Source organism: Pollachius pollachius (genome assembly GCF_949987615.1).
Source record: "Pollachius pollachius genome assembly, chromosome: 8".
Classification (NCBI taxonomy): domain Eukaryota; kingdom Metazoa; phylum Chordata; class Actinopteri; order Gadiformes; family Gadidae; genus Pollachius; species Pollachius pollachius.
This window is the reverse complement of record NC_136941.1, coordinates 12,619,808-12,638,366: the sequence shown is the minus strand read 5'-3', so window position 1 is coordinate 12,638,366 and position 18,559 is coordinate 12,619,808. Positions and strand designations below refer to the sequence as shown.

General features: G+C 39.7%; 1 protein-coding gene across 1 annotated transcript; it reads left to right on the top strand.

Annotated features, from left to right (window-relative positions):
- Positions 1-7,248: 7,248 nt before the first annotated feature.
- LOC307079491 (toll-like receptor 9) lies at positions 7,249-12,002 on the top strand. The gene is made up of 3 exons (XM_079741863.1): positions 7,249-7,318; positions 8,255-11,209; positions 11,334-12,002. Exons 1-3 carry the CDS (start codon positions 7,316-7,318, stop codon positions 11,538-11,540), a joined length of 3,165 nt encoding a protein of 1,054 aa, XP_079597989.1. The 5' UTR covers positions 7,249-7,315; the 3' UTR covers positions 11,541-12,002.
- The last annotated feature ends 6,557 nt before the right edge of the window (positions 12,003-18,559 follow it).

Genomic DNA, 18,559 nt, shown 5'->3' with positions numbered 1-18,559 from the left:
TTTGTTGGCATGGTGGCGCAGTGGGACTCCTTCCTCACAGCAAGAAGGTTCAAACTCTGGGAGGGGCGGGGAACCTTTCTGTGTGGACGTTGTATCTGCTGTTTGCTCTAGTGTGTAACCCATCCATGTTATGTTCATTCTCCTGCCAATGCCCTTGATCTACGCACTAGGCCTGGAGTTGGACCCTGAGCACTGCACTGTGGCTGTGCACTGCTCCTATTGCTAGTGATGGGTTAAATGCAGACATGTTTATGCATTTCATGTATAGTACTACAGCGTACTACAATAACTAAAATAGGCACTAGCTTTAACTTCATCAAAGCTATTGGCTGCTTATCCTTTGTGTTTATGATTTCATTGTCTATACGTGCAGGTGCATGGTAGAAAATGTTTGTCTGCCTGACCCTGCTGTTTGGGAACAGATAATGAGCAAGTCATTGGTCTCCAAATCATCACTTAAAGAATCACTCACAGTCTGCTGTCTATATAAAAATTATATAAAAATTGCTGGCTCGTTAAAAAATTATTACCAGTGTGGGGGAAATCTTCTAACTGAATAGACAACACAACTCTAAATAAACTTAAAAGTCTCAGCAGAGAGGCCACACAACACGGCAGGCATACAAAGGTTGAAGCGCTGTGGTGTTCCCCGAACAGTGAGAACACTCCAGTGTTGAAGCAGGGAAATGTACTTGAGGGCACAGCTACAGAGAGGGATGTCACTACTACTTTCGGCCATCTCAGGATGTAGTTGTGGTATTGCTGCCTCTGAGTCAGCCGAGGCGGTCTCAGTTCCCCTCAAGGACGATAAACACGGTGTAAACAGTGAAATGGTTACTATGGATAATAACTAAGGGGTTACAGAACAACATGTCTTATGGAAATGTCCAATACACCAGCCAAGCACAGTTGTGGGTGTACAGCACATGAAATGTATGGAATACAGATTAAAACTGATAATCATCCAAATGATTAGATAATTATCAAGATTTCTGCCATAGATGTGTTGTATTTTTCTCCTATTGCAGAGGGCCATTCATGCTCAGGGGCCCCAGGGCACGTGCTCAGATTGCCCACATGGCCATCCGGTCTCACGCAAAAATGTGTAATATCTACGTTTTCGCACTTTACAAACCATATTAATTTGTCAATAAGGGCTGTAAAGTTATGAGATGCCCTTATAAAGTTGTGAGAGGAAGTGATTCTCAAAGCATCACTAAATGGGCCACGGCCCAACTCCAAATCTTAGGTTTCTCACTCCTGGGAAACGGGAATGTGTGTATGCATTTATTATTACCTTTAGTCATCTTGTAAGGGCACACAAAGGGGCGTGACCTCCAACATCACAGTAAATGGCCATAAAACACACAACACAGTAACACAGACAGTTTCATTTCTCCAATCCCAGTGTGGAAATATTTGTGCCTATTGGCTTTAAAACACAGCAGGCACGTCAACAAAAGGAGACCGGTAGTCTCTTTCTTACTCCGAAGTCATTCTGTTTGAGTAACTTCTTGTAAGTTGTCCATGTCATACGTTTTCTCAAGAAGGAGGCTGCGGCCCAACATGGAGCCTCAGAGACCAACCAGACCAAAAAGCCTTGAGATGATGGGAAAATATGGAAAATCAGAGATATCAAGATTTTAAAGAGTAATACACAGCTGTCCATAATTGTACATATAAATATATAGAAACAGGATAATATTTCACAGAGAATCTGTCAAATTAGTTATTTGAAATGCATCAGAGACTTGCTTCATCCCCCCCTCATACTGACCTGTGTTTACATTGTAGCAAGCACCGGCAATTTCGAGTCCATTCTCGTGCCCCAAGCTGACATGAGTATTAGCCACCCTAGGCTAATACTCCGATTTTTCAAGTAGTAGTAACCTAAATTATTTTAGTTTTTATTCGTCCACCAAAGTAAGTTTTAGTTAACCTAGATCCCCATAACAATCAACCAACTCCAACGTCAGACTCTAACGAAAATTACCCAATCCTGGAGCCAATTCAGCCAACTGATGATTGTGAAGCTGCAGCAAGTAAAAGGCTGAGATGCTCAGGCTCACCTGGCCTGAGTCACATTTACATTTACATTTAGGGCATTTAGCAGACGCTTTTATCCAAAGCGACTTAAAATAAGTGCATTTGTTACAATAAGTACATTTGTCATAAGAAGTGAAACAATATATCGCTGTCGGTACAGTAAAGATGTTCATAGAACCAAGTGCAAGTATTACAAACGCTAGGCTATCCCATTCCCCGTGTAAAGCAACGATAGCAGCTACTGTAGATGCTACACAATTAAGTACCTTGAATAAGTGCAATGTACAAGTGCCAGGACGTACAACATTCAATGGTGACTGCGCATTGGTTTCTATGCAGAGTCGAGATGAACTCTGAACAGGTGAGTTTTGAGTCTTTTGCGGAAGCTGGTGAGCGAGTCACACTGAGTCACACAGATCTGGGGTTCGGGGAGGCTGCACACCTGTTGCATATTGTGCAATCAATGTGCACTGGTTAACCAAGCTATCACACAACTACAGCTGTGGATAAGAAACTGCTTAAAATATCATGCAGTGTGGCTTACAGAAAAAAACAGAAAGCATCATACAATTGGGGAAACCTTGATTATGCCTTGTGCAACTGATCAAGCGAGAACATTATTTGGAGAAGTGAAACCTGTGCAATTGGCGAAAATATAGATTTCAATTGACAATGTCAGATGCTGCATCTTATCAATATCTAAAGATTTAACGGTACACTGAGCTGCACAGGTTTGTGACAATGAATTTGTCATCAATAGATAAGGCAACAGATGTCTCAGCTACTGGCATATGTTCGCTACAAATGGGAAAATGATATACACAAGGATTTGTTTTGTAAAGAACTGAGGACTACAACGGTAAAATGTATTTTGTAGCACTGGATGATTTCATGAAGTAAAGTGAATGAGTGGACCAACTGCATTGGCATATACACGGATGGGACTGCAGCAATGGGAGGCAGACACTAAGACATTATTATACTCATTATTTTAAAAAAATAACCCCCAAACCCCATTGTCCCCACAACTCCCCAGTGTGACCAGCCAACTACTGCACTGTGTCCCCTGTCCTCCGCTGAGCTCCAATGCACTGTTGGGCAAGGGCTAGTACAGGCTTTCCATCGCCGCTTGTGTGGCCATTGCGCCCAATGTGTCGTCTGACAGCCCTTCTGTGTCCTTCCTGGTTTGAAAAGGCCCCACATCTGGCGCCATTACAGCAATGTTCATGCCTGGGGTAATTTACTGGGGTCCCTCAAATCCAAACAGGGTGGTGTTGTTGAAACAGGTTTATTGTTTGAGGACAATAATGCATACAGATGGTGATCCATGCTGCCGTGTAGGAGATGTGTGTGGTGAAGACTGGTTTAACCTGTGCCCATTGTTTGCTCAATGCTGGGAGTAACGCGTTACAAAAGTAATGCATTACTGTAATGGATTACTTTTTGCTGTAACGCAGTAATGTAAGGCATTACAAAAAAAAAAAAGTGATATTTTACTTGGTACAAATCTCAGTAACGCGTGTTACAATGCATTTTAAACCCGAAATTAACTTGTGTGTTGTTTTTATACAAATTCGACAACACCGTGAGATACGCAGAGGAGAAAAAATCTGCCTAAATGTTTACTTCCTCTTACTGCTAGAGGAGAAGATCACGGCAGCAGCAGAGTCCAGGGGGGCTGGTTGTAGTCTTTTCACTCAGTTTTCCGTATCAACAGTAGGGCTAGAATGGAGCGAGAAGACTACAACCAGCCCGCCTTTCCGTTTCCGATCAAGGAGCCATGAGTCTTCCAACCGAAATCAATGGATTTACAAAATGCCAAATAAAACACGACAGAAACTGTATTCAGGTGAGTGCTGCATGCAGTGCTCAACTATTGTTCTTAAGTTTTATTTTTTCTTTCTTTATCATTCTCTACAAACTTTGGGACCTATCTCCTTCCTCAATTTTTCATCAAAAGACTCCATTCCAATTTTAAAATGTTCATATTGGCTTTGAATCGTGCACTTTTTAAATATTTTTTAAATATTTTATAATTTTTAAGCTATTCTACTTTTAAAATACTGTAATGACCACAGGCGAGGTAGTGAGCGAAGTAAGTCCATAGGAGCTTTATTAAATTCCTCAAAAGGGATAGACAGGCGCAGCTCAACCGGAACACTCAACAACCAGACACACCCACCCGGAAGGAAACCCCCGGGACCCCCCTCTCAGAAGGCCCGCCCCTTCCTCCCAAACCCTGTGACGCTACAATACTATTTTTTACAATGGAAGTCAATGGGAGGACAGCGGAGCCGTCCGCCCATTCTCTGACACTTACTACTTCAGACTTCGTGCATTGGTCAATATTTTATCATTACCCTTCGTTCAAAGGTTTAACAAATCAACACCCTTGTATCTTCAATAATCCGGAAACAGAATTTCAATTACCTTTATACTTTTTCCAAAATCACAGTTTAAGTTCCATGTCGGCTTGTTTTCAGTTGGTCTCATAGAGTGGCGAAGTCACGCCCCTTCCGGTAGAGCCCATGGGACCTATGAGATCGAAAAATATGAATGGGTTTCAATGGAGAGAAAGTAATTATTTTCTGGTCCCAGTCTTTATATACCCTGGATTACACATGTTGTTTGTGGAAGTAAATGATCATTTTTCATGCAAAGAAAACTTAAACGTTGTTCAAAGAAGTTTGATAATGTTAGGTTTTGTGTGAGGCCGCTTTGTGAACTACAGCTCTTTGCTGCTCTCGACGCGAATAATATACTTCACCATCCGCACTTGAAACTCCGGTACAGACATGGCGATCTCTCTGCTCCACTTCACAGCTTTTTTCTAAGGGGAGGATAAAAGCATCGAAAAAGGTGAAAACCATTATAAATTAGTTGGTGCATATGGAGAGTTTCAGTTATGCCGATGGGGAGATTGTCGGTCTTGTCTACGCCAGTCGCAGGGAGCGTGACGTCACATACGAGACGCGTAGTCTTTCTCATTGTGTTTTCTCTACAGCCTTTAACTGAACAATTGCACAATAAACGGTCAAACTCTTGACATGAAAAATTATCAGTTAAATCCACAACCAACATATGTGTAATCGGGGGCATATAAAGACTGGGACCAGAATATAATTACTTTCTCTCCATTGAAACCCATTCATATTTTATGATCTCATAGGTCCCATGGGCTCTACCGGATGGGGCGTGACTTTTCCACTCTATTGTTTACTCTGAGGTTAGAGCACGAGGATGTGCTGTTTCCCCCCCCCCCCCCCCAATTGGACAACTTTAAATAGTGTTAGGCTGGAAAAGTAAGCATAAGGCGAGTACATACTATTTCGGCTATTTCAGATTCTTCAGTTCAATTCCTTTTACATTTCTGCATGTTTAATAATAATAATAATAATAATAATAATAATAATAATAATAATAATAATAATAAATTAAATTTATATAGCGCTTTTCTCGTACTCAAAGCGTTTAGCAATGCTTTGCGCTTTTCATTCAGCTGTCAATTTATTTGTTAACAACCAATTACATTTTTTTAAATGGTGTGCATGTTTACATTGTTTATTCCATTTAGACTTTTGAACTCTGTTCAAATCCCTTCACTTGATTTAAGCCATTTAACGTTTCTTTATGTCTTAATCCATGGCTTTATTTAACAATATTTTCAACCTCACTTTGTACTTCAGCACTCAACGCATTTTCTGCAAGAAATGCATTTTCTAGTTCGCTACGATACACCACTAACACACCACTAACGATAAGTTGCACATTTCTGATTTCTGATTTCTCATTTTAAGGACAGTAGTGTGAATACCCATAGCCAGCCATTGTGAAGCAGGCAGGGGCTATTCGAAATGAGCCAAATACCCGAGACAGGACCAAAAGTCTTAATTTCGGTGTCACCCACTCTATTTCATCCTAGAACAACCAGAAAGGGGGCTCAATGGTTTTTTTTTCTTTACAATTTACCGTAGTAGGCTTTAGCTCTATTGATTTCAATATGAATATCTAAAGTTACAGTATTTCTATCATAAAATGTATTGCACCACGAGCCATAACTGCAACCATTATGTTGTACTTTTGTTAGCCTTAAGCCTAGCTGAGTCATTATGCCCTACCACATCACCTCCTGCTGTGTAATGAGCTGCATTGAAAACAAGAAGATATATTGAGAACACCAAATCCATATTTCCTGTTATTTTGGTGAAAGTAATGCAAAAGTAATGTAAAAGTATCGTAATGCCTTACAATTCAAAGACAACATAATTAATTACTTTGAAATGACAGTAACAAGTAATAAATAATGCATTACTCTTTTGAAGTAACTTGCCCAACACTGGTCTGATTCGGGCCAGGTGCGGCTGCTTAAAACAGCCCTTATCCACACAAACCACACACACCCGTTTTGATTTGTTATCAGTGATCCCTTTTAACAATAAATGTATGGATATTAGTACGAGTAAGTGTTGGCGTCGTGATTATGACCTGTGGAGCTGTAGCCGAACAATACATTGAGCAAAAGTTACAAGCCAGTTACATTTACTAGACCTAATATTGGTCTACAATTTTCAGTGAAAAGCTTTCCACTTAACTATAAAGGCTCTATAGGCTATGGACAACATCCAGGCAACGTAGGATGCCAGGCTGTGCATGTTGTTAATGTGAGAACTTATAACACCTATGTTAATCATAACAATGAGGAGTCCAAATGCACTTGGCATATATATTTTAATATAATATAAATACTATGAATGCATGTATTTTTCAAGTAGACTGTACGACCTGACTTCCACTGATTCCTACTTTCATATGTGCGGATAACTATGTCAAAGCCATTGGCTGCAGATCCTTAAATAGTTGCCTAATGCAGCTTTAAAATGGCTATGTTTATGATTTGAACAAGCATAATTGTAATTGAATTAAGTTAAACACAGCACCTGTGCAGACGAAGCAGCCTGAAGCAAGACAGACAAAAAGCAGTGGGTATCAGGCCTTTAGATGGCTACCATATCAGAGTACCCTAGAGGTGAAATAAGACGCTGTGTATTTAAGGAAATAATGAAGTCCAAGCCAAATATGTTTTTTAAACATCCATTTTCTATAGGTTGCATTGAGTAACCAAGTCTGCTCTTCCCTTTTCACACCCCATTGCGGTTCACAGGGAATCTGACTAACATATCAGGGCATATCCAGCATGTTTCACTTCTGCAGAGCTGTTATCACCGTCACAAAGCTGAGTCTCCGCTTAAAGATCAGTCCAAAAGAGATAATGGTAGGTAATTTATGATATTTTGTTTTCAATGTTGATCTATCAAATTGTATTATGCCAAGCTGACAATATAGGATTTTTTTACCTGATTCGGACATCAAGGACTACTTCCAGACAAAAAGATTAGAAATTGAAATTGTGTACTGTAGTAATTAACTCATCACAACAAATGTGCAGAGCGAAATTGAGAAGTAATATGAACTGAGCATTCACACATATCCGACTACTTTATTTGAAGGTGCTAAATATATTAATAAAATATGTATTTGCTGTATCCTATTAAACTAACCTGTAACCAATACAACAATTAGATATAAATTTGAAATTATGATTGAGGAGGAGATACCGTGTATAAAGTAAACAATACAATTATTGTATGCCTTATTTGGTTGACTGTGCCTTCCACAATAGTAAGCACACTCCGGTAGCCATCATATCTGTATGCAAGGATTGAAACTCTTAATTTTTTGTCCTATGATAGAACTCTTTTGATATTAGATAGATATTGAATTCTTAGTAGGGAAAACTCCAATTAACATATATCTAATCCAATTGTTAGATATATATTATATTATTATTATTATATTATTGTTTTGGATATCCATTAAATAACCGCACAGATATCCACAATACATTTGTGGATACCTGCAATTGCATTGTTTCCAGTCATAATGCTAAATGTTGATCCGTAATAACATTACGTAATTATCTGTATTACGTGATTACTAGTCAAAAATGTGGATAGGAATGCACTTCAATTAAATGTGAAAATGGCTTGCCATAGGTACCATCTCTTTACACCCTTGGAAAGTCACATAGAAAAATGACCATAGCTGATTATACTGCTAAACATACTTATACAATTCAAAACCGCCAGTCAAGAATGAACTCAATGATGAAATAGTCAATTTATAACTTATTTCCCATTTTTCTTTTCAGGATAACATTAAAGGTTATAAGAAAGTGATTTTCCTATTACTGAGCCAACTCCCTTTATTGAGAGGAAGAACCCCCCTGTTTTTTCCATGTGACAATAATGAAAACGGTACTGAGATACACTGCACCCGCAGGCAACTCGATGACATCCCTTTTTTTACTTCAATGAATGTAACGTTTCTTGACCTAAGTCACACTAAGATACGGGAAGTGGGACAACAGAAATTCTCTGGTATTCCAAATCTTACCACTCTGAAAATGACATGGAATTGTGATCCTAGAAGTTCTGAAAATACAAACAACCCCCCTTGTGGAGTCAGAATAGACAAGGATGCCTTCAGGAGTCTGCACAACCTCACTTATCTATATCTGGCAGGAAACAGCCTTACCACGTTACCCTGGTTACCTGAAAGAATTAAGGTCCTGGATCTTGAGAGCAACTGCATTTTCAACATTATCATCCCTTTTGGAACTCCACATCTAGAGCAGCTCCTCCTCACAATGAACTGTTATTATGAAAACCCTTGTTTCCAGCCATTTTACATCCATGAGGATGTCTACAAGGAGCTATCACATCTAAAAAATCTTACCCTGGGATACAACAATTTGACATCAATACCACTAGGATTGCCAGCTTCACTTATTGCTCTGGACTTGCAAGAGAATACAATTACTGAGATTCCAGAAGGGGCATTTGCCCATTTTCCTAACCTGAAGGAACTAAATCTGGAATGGAATTGTCAGCGTTGTGACCATGCAGCCCGCATTTGTATACCTTGCCCTAACAATGCCTCCTTACAGCTACACCCAAATTCATTCTATGCAAAAAACAGCTCTATTAGATATCTGAGCTTGAGAGGAAACTCTTTGAACAATATTCCAGAAGGTCTTTTTCTCCCTTTGAAACATTTAGAGATGTTGGATCTCTCCGATAACTACTTGGCCCACACCATCCGTAATGGTACCTTCTTTACAGACTTAAAGAAGTTAACATGGATCAGCCTCATCTATAACTATCAGCCACTAAGAATATTTCCTGACCTGATCCTTTCACCACATCTGGGCAATGTCTCAAATTTAAAAACCCTTCTGTTAAGCGGAAACTTTTTCCACACTGTTTCAGAACAAAGCCTTGTGGTTCTGTCCAGACTTAAACAACTTAAAAACCTTGAGTTGCGCATGAATTTCATCAGCTATTTCAACATGAACGCTCTGGGAATGTTGCCTTCCCTCAGCAAATTAGACCTCTCCCAGAACACACTGAGTTATCTCCCTTGCAATGGGTCATCTGGGTACTCTTTAGAACAAGGCTCTCAGGATTCAAATGTTTTTAAAGATTATTCTGATTCACCCATGCTACCAGTAACACACATGTATCAAACTGAGACTGAAAATGAGACTTGTAGAACACCTAACAATGTCATATTTGAAATGTGGCATTTCAACCAGAAATTCTGCCAAAATAACTTGACAATTGATCTTTCTCAAAATAATGTTATTTTCCTACAAGAAGATGTTTTTGATGGTATGGAAAATGTTGTGTGTTTAGACCTGTCCTACAATTATGCAAGCCAGGCTTTAAGAGGTAGACTTTTCAGTCACTTGAAAAGCTTAGTTTACCTAGATATGTCATACAATAGAATTGACCTATATTATAGAGAGGCATTCAGTGAGTTGAACAAGACTCTGAAAGTGTTGGACCTCAGTCACAATGAGTATCACTTTCGTATGAAGGGAATGGGTCATCATCTTGAGTTCCGCAGTCTAACAAATCTGGACGTTTTAAGCCTTGCAAATAATGGCATTGGAACTCGAATTACTCCACGACTGAGCAGCAACTCTGTGAAGTATATGTACTTTTCTGGGAATCACCTAGATATTATGTGGGGTAATGAGGGCCAGACTTACATTCATTTCTTCAAGGACCTCAAGAAATTAATCTACTTGGACATCTCTCAGAACATGCTACGTTCATTCGAACAACGACAACTCTGTAATCTACCAGTGAGCATTCAGGCAATCAGCATCAGCAATAATTACCTCTATACATTTCCATGGCCGAACCTCACATGTCTTGGAAATCTTAGCCATCTAAATCTTAGTGGAAATCAACTTTCATCTCTGCCTAACAGTGTGACAGAGTTTCCACCAGATTTTTCTGTCTTGGACCTCAGTAACAATCAGATAAGCAATCTTTCTGATAATTTCTTCAGTCAAGCCAAAGCTTTGCAGTGTCTCTATCTCAATGACAACTTTCTCAAAGTGCTGAACCTTCAGTCAATCCCATTCCAGCTGAAAAATGGCACTTCTGTTCAGTTGCTTACCCTACATAATAACCCTTTCAGCTGTGAATGCTACAATTCAGAATTGGAGGAATTTCTGCGGACCAGCAACACACGTATTCCTTACCTGACCACTGCTGTTCAATGTGGATTCCCAGAGTCCCTGCAGGGTCAGAGTGTGCTGACCATCGACCACCGTTCCTGTCAGGAGATCTATGGTGGCTTGGCCTACTTGTTAAGTACACTCATCACATGTGCATTTATTGCTCTGCCATTGTTAAGACATCTTTATGGTTGGGATGTGTGGTACTGCCTGCAGATCCTATGGGCAGGATGTAAGGGCTACCTGCATCCTTCTGCCAGTTGCTCGCCAAAACACTATGATGCTTTCGTGGTGTTTGACACAAACAACCAGGCTGTGAGAGACTGGGTTTACAATGAGTTGGTTATCCGTTTGGAGAGCTCAGGCTACAGAAGATTCTCTCTCTGTTTAGAGGAGAGGGACTGGATTCCTGGGCTTTCCTGCATTGAAAACCTCCACCATGCTGTCCATAGCAGCGAGAAGACAGTGTTTGTTCTGTCTAATGGCACAAGAAATGGCGTTGGGGAAGCAACAGTCAACGGTGTGATACAGCAGACTTTTTTCATGGTTCAGCAGAGGCTTCTTGATGAGAAGGTATACAATGAAATAAATGTTTATGAAATGCTTTAATTTATTTGTTTACATTCATTAGCATTCCTATAACCCTTATTTTGTTGGCATGTTGTCATAAATCTCTCTTTAATTTAATCTCAACAAGGTGGATGTAGCCGTCCTTATACTGCTGGACAAGATGTTTCCCAAGCTGAAGTACCTCCAACTAAGGTCGAGGTTGTGCAAGAAGTCAGTGATGTCCTGGCCTAGAAACCCACAGGCCCAACCCCTATTCTGGAACCAAATGAGAACAGCACTGTCGTCAGACAATCTTAAATTATATGACAGCAACATTAGTGAAAGTTTCATATAAATTCCACTCGTTATACAAAGTAACAAAGTTACAACTATTGTCTCTCTGAAAATGTGTGTAAATAGGCCCAATTACTTTTCAATGAAGAACACCGCTTTTCAACAATTGATGTGAATCTTATAAGTTATAAATTTATAAGTTTCATATAGTTCACATAATCCTTTTTTTTTTCAAGTTTCACTTGTCTCTAGTTTAACACACCAACATCTACTGTTTCTCAAAAATGTGATGAAATGTGTGTGTATATATAGGCTGAATAACTTTTCAATGTAGAACACATCCTTTTATATAATTTGTGTTCAATTTGAGATTAGGGTTCCTGTCCCTGTTCATTTGCATCCCTGATTATGTAGCGTTTTAATGTAAAAGCACATAACCAATGTTAGACAATGTACTGGTTATGAAATGATATCATAAACTCATGATATGTATACAATTAAACAATTAAAAATTTGACAGGCATTCGTGTGCTGATTTAGAGAAGGGATTAAAGCCCACTGCTGTACTAATTTGGGAATATGAAGTTAATCAAGAATTTGGCTACATTTTTGGGGGATCTTTTTAGTAAAGTCACTGTTTATTGTGTCTAAAGGCGTATGCATACTGTGGATTGGTATTTTTATCAAATTTTTTAAATAAAGTGATTTTTAATTTGGGTTGGGACATCACTCTGCTTGTAGATATGGCAAAGAGTAACCATGATTTACTTTTTAATTCATGTTTCATGTCACCCTATTTTATTTTGGTAACTTTTTATTAAACAATCATGAGACTCAAATTTGTATCAGCTGCTCTTGGGAGTTTGGTGGAAAAAGTGTTAATATCTAATAGCAAAACTCGGTGAGGCAGTCCTCATTCTGTGATTGTGGCTGAGTGGCTTACATTTACATTTAGGACATTTAGCAGACATTTTTATCCAAAGCGACTTACTTGGTAAGAACATTTGTCAGAAGAATGAGGAACAACAATATATTGCTGTCAGTAATGATGTTCATAGAAACAAGTGCCAAGCACTTAAAATTGCTGTTAATCCATCCCCTGTACACAACAAAGATAGCTTGGATAAGATGCTACACATTGCAAAGTACAATTTTTAAGTGCCAGAACGTACAACATACAATAAGTGCGTAAGAGGGGTGTTTTTTGGAGAGTAAGAGAAGAGAAGGGGCAGTGGGGGGTAAGGGAGGGAGCTATGCAGTGTCCAGGTGAACTCTGAACAAGTGAGTCTCGAGTTTCTTGCGGAGGCTGTTTAGTGACTCTGTAGTCCTGACATCGAAAGGCAGCTTCTCTCATCAGTCAGTCAGTCAGTCAGTCAGTCAGTCAGTCAGTCTGTCTGCCTGCCTGCCTGCCTGCCTGCCTGCCTGCCTGCCTGTCTGTCTGTCTGTCTGTCTGTCTGTCTGTCTGTCTGTCTGTCTGTCTGTCTGTCTGTCTGTCTGTCTGTCTGTCTGTGACACCAACAGTTCTCATGACATATCCCCGAAGTATAGGCACGCAGCATAACCCCACAATCATAAGTGTGATGACTATAGAGGTTAAGACGGTAACTATTTTGTTAATCAAGGGGCCCATTGGGTCGGCTTAGCTCAGGAGTTGGAGCAGTTGTCTTGTAACCGAAAGGTTGCTAGTTCGATCCCCAGCTCCTCCTAGCTGAGTGTTGATGTGTCCCAGAGCAAGACACTTAATGCTCCTGATGAGCTGGCTGTCGCCTTGCATGGGTGACTCTGCCGTCAATGTGTGTATTAATCGATGTAAGTCACTTTGGATAAAAGCGTCTGCTAAATGCCCTAATTGTATTTGGCCAAACATTTTGTCAAACCAGTTTACCCAATTTGATTCAATAATTGTAAAAAAAATTATTGAATGAAAATTTAATTATTTTAGTCACTTTCCTATTGCCCCCCCTTGCACACCGGTGAAAACCATGCGCATTAATTTGATATTATTTTAGTCACTTTCCTATTTCCCCCCTTGCACACTGGTGAAAACCATGCGCATTATCGAGTAATTTGATATTATTTTAATAGTTAACCTTGTGTCTATTTTTAACTATCCTAGTTTTCTAATGATCTAATGATGAGGCTTGTACACACAGTAGGGAAAGGAAACCACGTCTCTATCTTACTCATTCTGTCATTCTGTATTTGCTCCTTCCTCTAGGTCGTCTGTGAACCTCATGTTGACCGTTTTAGTAATCTTTGAAAATCTTTTTCGTCTTCCTTCTTCATCATTGATGCATTCACGCTTCAAAAACATTTAAAGCAGTATTCATTTGTTATGATTGTACAAACAAATTGTATATTAAATGAACCTTTCAGGGGAAGAAAAGCAAAAATAAACTTCCGCGAAATCTCCTTGTGAGTAGGGATCTATAAAAATATATATATTTTGTTTTACTATTATAAATGACTTAAGATATACCGAGACAGCAACAGAGGTGATTTATTAGACTTCATTCGATGGTTGCTTTCTTATCATTACACTTAATAACCACATTACACTAGCTTCAGTGAGGCAATACAGTATTTCTTCCCTGATCAGCATTTTAGTGTGGGGGGGAGATAACTAAGTCTAAAGCGTTAACTACATCAAAGCTATTTGAAGCTCAACCTACAGCTATGTAGATAACAATGACTGCATAATTTTAACTTGTTTACATGTCTTAAAATTTCTTATAATAAAGTATGAACAGGTTAACATTTTTCTTTAAAAAATGACACCTTCCTCAACTCTCTCCATTGTGTATAACAGCCACTGGGCTGATTTCTAATGAAGGGAACTGGGCCGGTTTGAAGAGAAAAAGGAAGAAAGTGACGGCCAAGTGCATTTAATGGCAAGAATGATTTTCTTTTTTAATGATTTTAATGTCTCAAGCAACAAAGCTCGCAGTGCAGTGCTTTGAATGCACAAACTCTAGCAGGCTGCAGCTCACATCTCTGTCAAATGGATCAGTAATGAGAAGGATTTTCAGATTTCTTTTAAATGCTTGTATGGTAAATTGACATCTGTGTGTGACCTTTATATCAGAAAACTAATCTTGAGTACCTAAATGACCTCATTTTACTTTAACTGAACACAATAACTAACTGTCTTTGCTTTCTCAGTCTTCACCAGAACCGCGCCAAGTAAAAAATAAACTATTTCTGATAAATACATGTCTCATAATCTATCTATGATATTAAAGTTGTATGCTCTCTTCATTTCTCTATAAATTTTCTTAATTCTTAGCAATGGCCTTTGGTTTATACATCACCAGCTTCCATTAATTGCATTGAATAAACACAATTTTCAAAATGTTCAAAACAAAATAAATCATTTTTTCAAAATAATCATTAATATGCTCTAATAGTCAATGTAATGGGTAGCACACTTGACATTGGTCATGTGACCAATATTTTTCACGTGACCCAACCATCGTGTTTCACTTCTGCACAGCTGTCATGACTAACAGTTGCGTCTTAGACAGTCTTATCAGTCCGGTAGAGATAATGGTAGGTCATTTATGATATTTCCTAATATGTTCACACTATTGATCACTCAAATTGTATTATGCCAAGCTAACACTACAGGGATATATTGATTCTGATGTAGACTTCTCTTGGACAAAGATAATAGCTAATGGTTATTCACATTTGCTGAAATTAAATTGTCAACACCTAGTTTATTCTGAAAAATCTGAAAGTTCCTCTTTTCAGAAAGGTCAAAGATGTGATATTTCAAATTCCATCAGTCTGGACATTGTCAAAGGAGCCAGGTTAATTTTTTTATATTGATGGCTCTGACTCACGTTAGATTGAAGATTGAAACTGATATCCCCGCCGGAGCGGCCGGCAGAGCTTCGGCAGCAGTCCGGCAGCTCCGCCAGACTCCCTGCCAGGCAGTCACATGGCAAACCGACAAATTAGACATCTATTTTTGTATGGAATATCCCTGCTTCTGAAATGCGCTCTGCCCAGCGATTGTCCGCTGGTCCACAAAATCTTAGCAATGCTCTATTCAAATGTAACCCGTTCCTACGTAGGAGGGGGCGCCAAAACTGACTCACTCGTTTGGTAACTGTAGGTGGGGTACTTTCAAAATGCATATCTAACTCCAAAAAAATAATGTAGACTTTTTTTAAAAGTTTGTATGCGTGAGGGAGCACCAGAGACCCAACACAACACCCCAAATCCCAGGAAAAGTGTTGTTTTCATAATACGTCGCCTTTAAACACAAAAATCAACTTCATTTTTCCCAGTGTTTGTTATATGTGAAATGAAGCAAAAAATACACTCTCTTTCTCAGGTCTTTCTTCTTCGTAGTTTCTTCTATTTGTCTCTATTTATCTCATGCTCCAATCTTTCATCGATCGATGCTTCGGATGTTGTGAATATATGAATATATGATAGCCTGGTCCTTCCAGACTCTCTTACTTCATTTCATTTGTACAGAGAGTCTGGACCTATTCAATTGACAAAAGTTAACTCACTTGAAGGCGGGTGTCTGTTAAAGTTTAAAACTATTGGATCTGCCCAGTAACACTCTGGATCTGCCATAACCAATCGCTAACGTTTGGCTGGGAATCACGTTGCGCACAGGCTGTAAACAAACCAAACACCGTGCGTGAAGATGTCCGTCAACGAGAGCTGACTTTAAAGTCATTGTTCTCAGCCACTCCCTCTGTTCGCTGATTGGACGCAGAAAATTTAGACAGAGAAAGCCCACTAACATACCGCAGACCCAGACCTAGTACTGCAGGGAAATTAAAATTGAGCGGAAGTGCTTAGGCGGGCGGAGCCAGGCTAAATATATGATGCATCGTTGCAGCAACATTTAAGAAGATCGCGATGAGTTCTGCCCGCTCTGCCTCCGTGCTGTCTGCGGTTAAACCAAAACAAACTACAGTGACAGCGGCCGCACTTATCCAGCCTCTTGCTTACTTAGACCCCTCGTTATATCCCGCCCCTTGCAAGCCCAACCCTCTTAACCCCCCGTTTAGTGGAGCACATTAATGAAAAATCGTTCACTTTGTGGTACAAGCGCCAAATTTGGTACGCAAGTGCTTTTGGACCTACTATCTCATAAAAGTACGTTGCCCACTTGAACAAACAAAGTGGCCACCATTTTTCAAGATGGCCGCCATTCGAAGTGGTTTGAAACAGCGTTTGAACTATATTTTGATTGAATAGTCCTATTCTGATGGTTTATACATTGAAATATGTGTTTTTGCACATGAGAAATACAACTCTGCATTTAGAAAATCAAAATTATTGAATATTATGATGATACAATGCGAATTAAATGAAAAAAACACTCACAAACAAAGACATTAGTTTCACTTAAAGCTTTTGGACCTGTAAGCTACTTGTAGGGGAGGCCACGTAGAGGCTGTCTTTGTCTCCCCCATTTTTTTTTTTTTTTTTGTATAGGCTATTTTTTATTTTTTTATTTTATTTTTTTAATTTTTAGATAACGGTATAAAAACACAGAAAAGGTGACAAAGCATAGGCTGCATGTTTTACGATCCAGAACTTGAATCAACATAACTTAAAAAATAATAATACAAATATCCAACTCAAACATTCAACTTAAACTTGGTTGTTCTATTTTCTTAGCCCTCACATGCACAGGCACACAACTGTGTGCACTTCAGGCCGAAGCGATAGCATTTGCATCGTCCTTGGCATTCAGTCTTGCAGCCACATTTTGTCAACTGCTCACAAGTCTGAGCAATGGGTGGAAGGGTTGTCCAGAGAACTTGCCAGATCTGACCATCTTTTTGCCAGCCCCAGTTGGCAGGACTTTCAGTTTGCATTTTGCACACTGTTGCTTGGCCCCATATGCAGGCAGCTTGGAAAGCAGACCGTTTCACATGCTGAACGAGGGATGCGCTTGTTGGTGGAATGGCATCATAAGACCTTTGCTTCCGAGCAAACAAGTCCAGTCTTGCCTCATCAACCTTGCATGTAGTACTTTGCTTGTCATACATGGTGATGACAAACTTCTCAAGGATGTTGAGGTCTGCATCTTCTATGATAGGTGGGTATTGGCTGAGCTTTTTGAAGACAGGACTAACTTCAGGGCAAACCTCCCATGCTTGCCATGCACTTTTCTTGCTTTTACCACGGAAAGCTGACACAACATCGCAGCCAGTGAAGGCATGGAAGAACAGCATGCCACTGGATTTCTCTGGGCCAAGATTCACCACCATATCATGAATTGGCAACCACCTAATGGACTGACCCTGGCCAAATTCTATCCAGATCTTTTCCAAGCCTGCATCCTGAAGAGTCGCAAAAACATTGACTGCAACCACAAGAATATCTGTGTCGCATGCCTTAATCAACACAGACTTTATCTGTTGCTTGGCTGCATGAAGAGCATGTGTGAAGATTCTGGAGTCAGCTTCTTCGTGGTTGCAAGGACTTAAACCTTCAAGGCTGATGGGTTTGTTTGAAAGAGCCTGCTCTCCTTTGGTCACAACTACGACATTGTCAGGACACAAGGTCACTATCTTCTCTGCTAGGAACCCAAAGAGTTCAGTCTTGTTTTTTCACTCTACGTCGACCTCCCTTACCTCTGTTTGACCTTGTTTCAGCCTTCAGGCTTGAAGTCCAGTAGACATCAAAAATTATGTCTGTTCGCTCATACTTTGATGAGTATGCCTGGATCTTTGGAACTACATCTTGGACAGCATATTCCTCAAAGGTCTTTGATGTCTTTGGAGACAATGAATACACAAGAGAGGAACCATCAATGATAATAGCACCACATTCTGGTTGTTTGTCAGGAGGAGAAATGGTAGCTTCCAAAATGTTTGCAAGCTGAGACTTCTGGCCGTAGTAGAGTTTCCCTGTGTCGCTCAGTGCTGCAGGGAAAGACTGATTCTCATGCTTAAAGAACTCAAGCAGGTCACACTCTCGTGATTGGCAGGATATAAAGAGCTGTGAGAACAGGCGACAGTCATCTTTGAGTACCTGCTTCTTCATGTCACTGCAAGCTGAAGCTGCTTCTTGGCAAAAGAAGTCAACTTTGTTCTTTTT

Excerpts from the sequence above, each read along its gene's own strand:
- LOC307079491 (XM_079741863.1), top strand. Across the intron at positions 11,210-11,333 it reads AGAGGCTTCTTGATGAGAAG|GTGGATGTAGCCGTCCTTAT; the intron begins GTATACAATGAA and ends AATCTCAACAAG.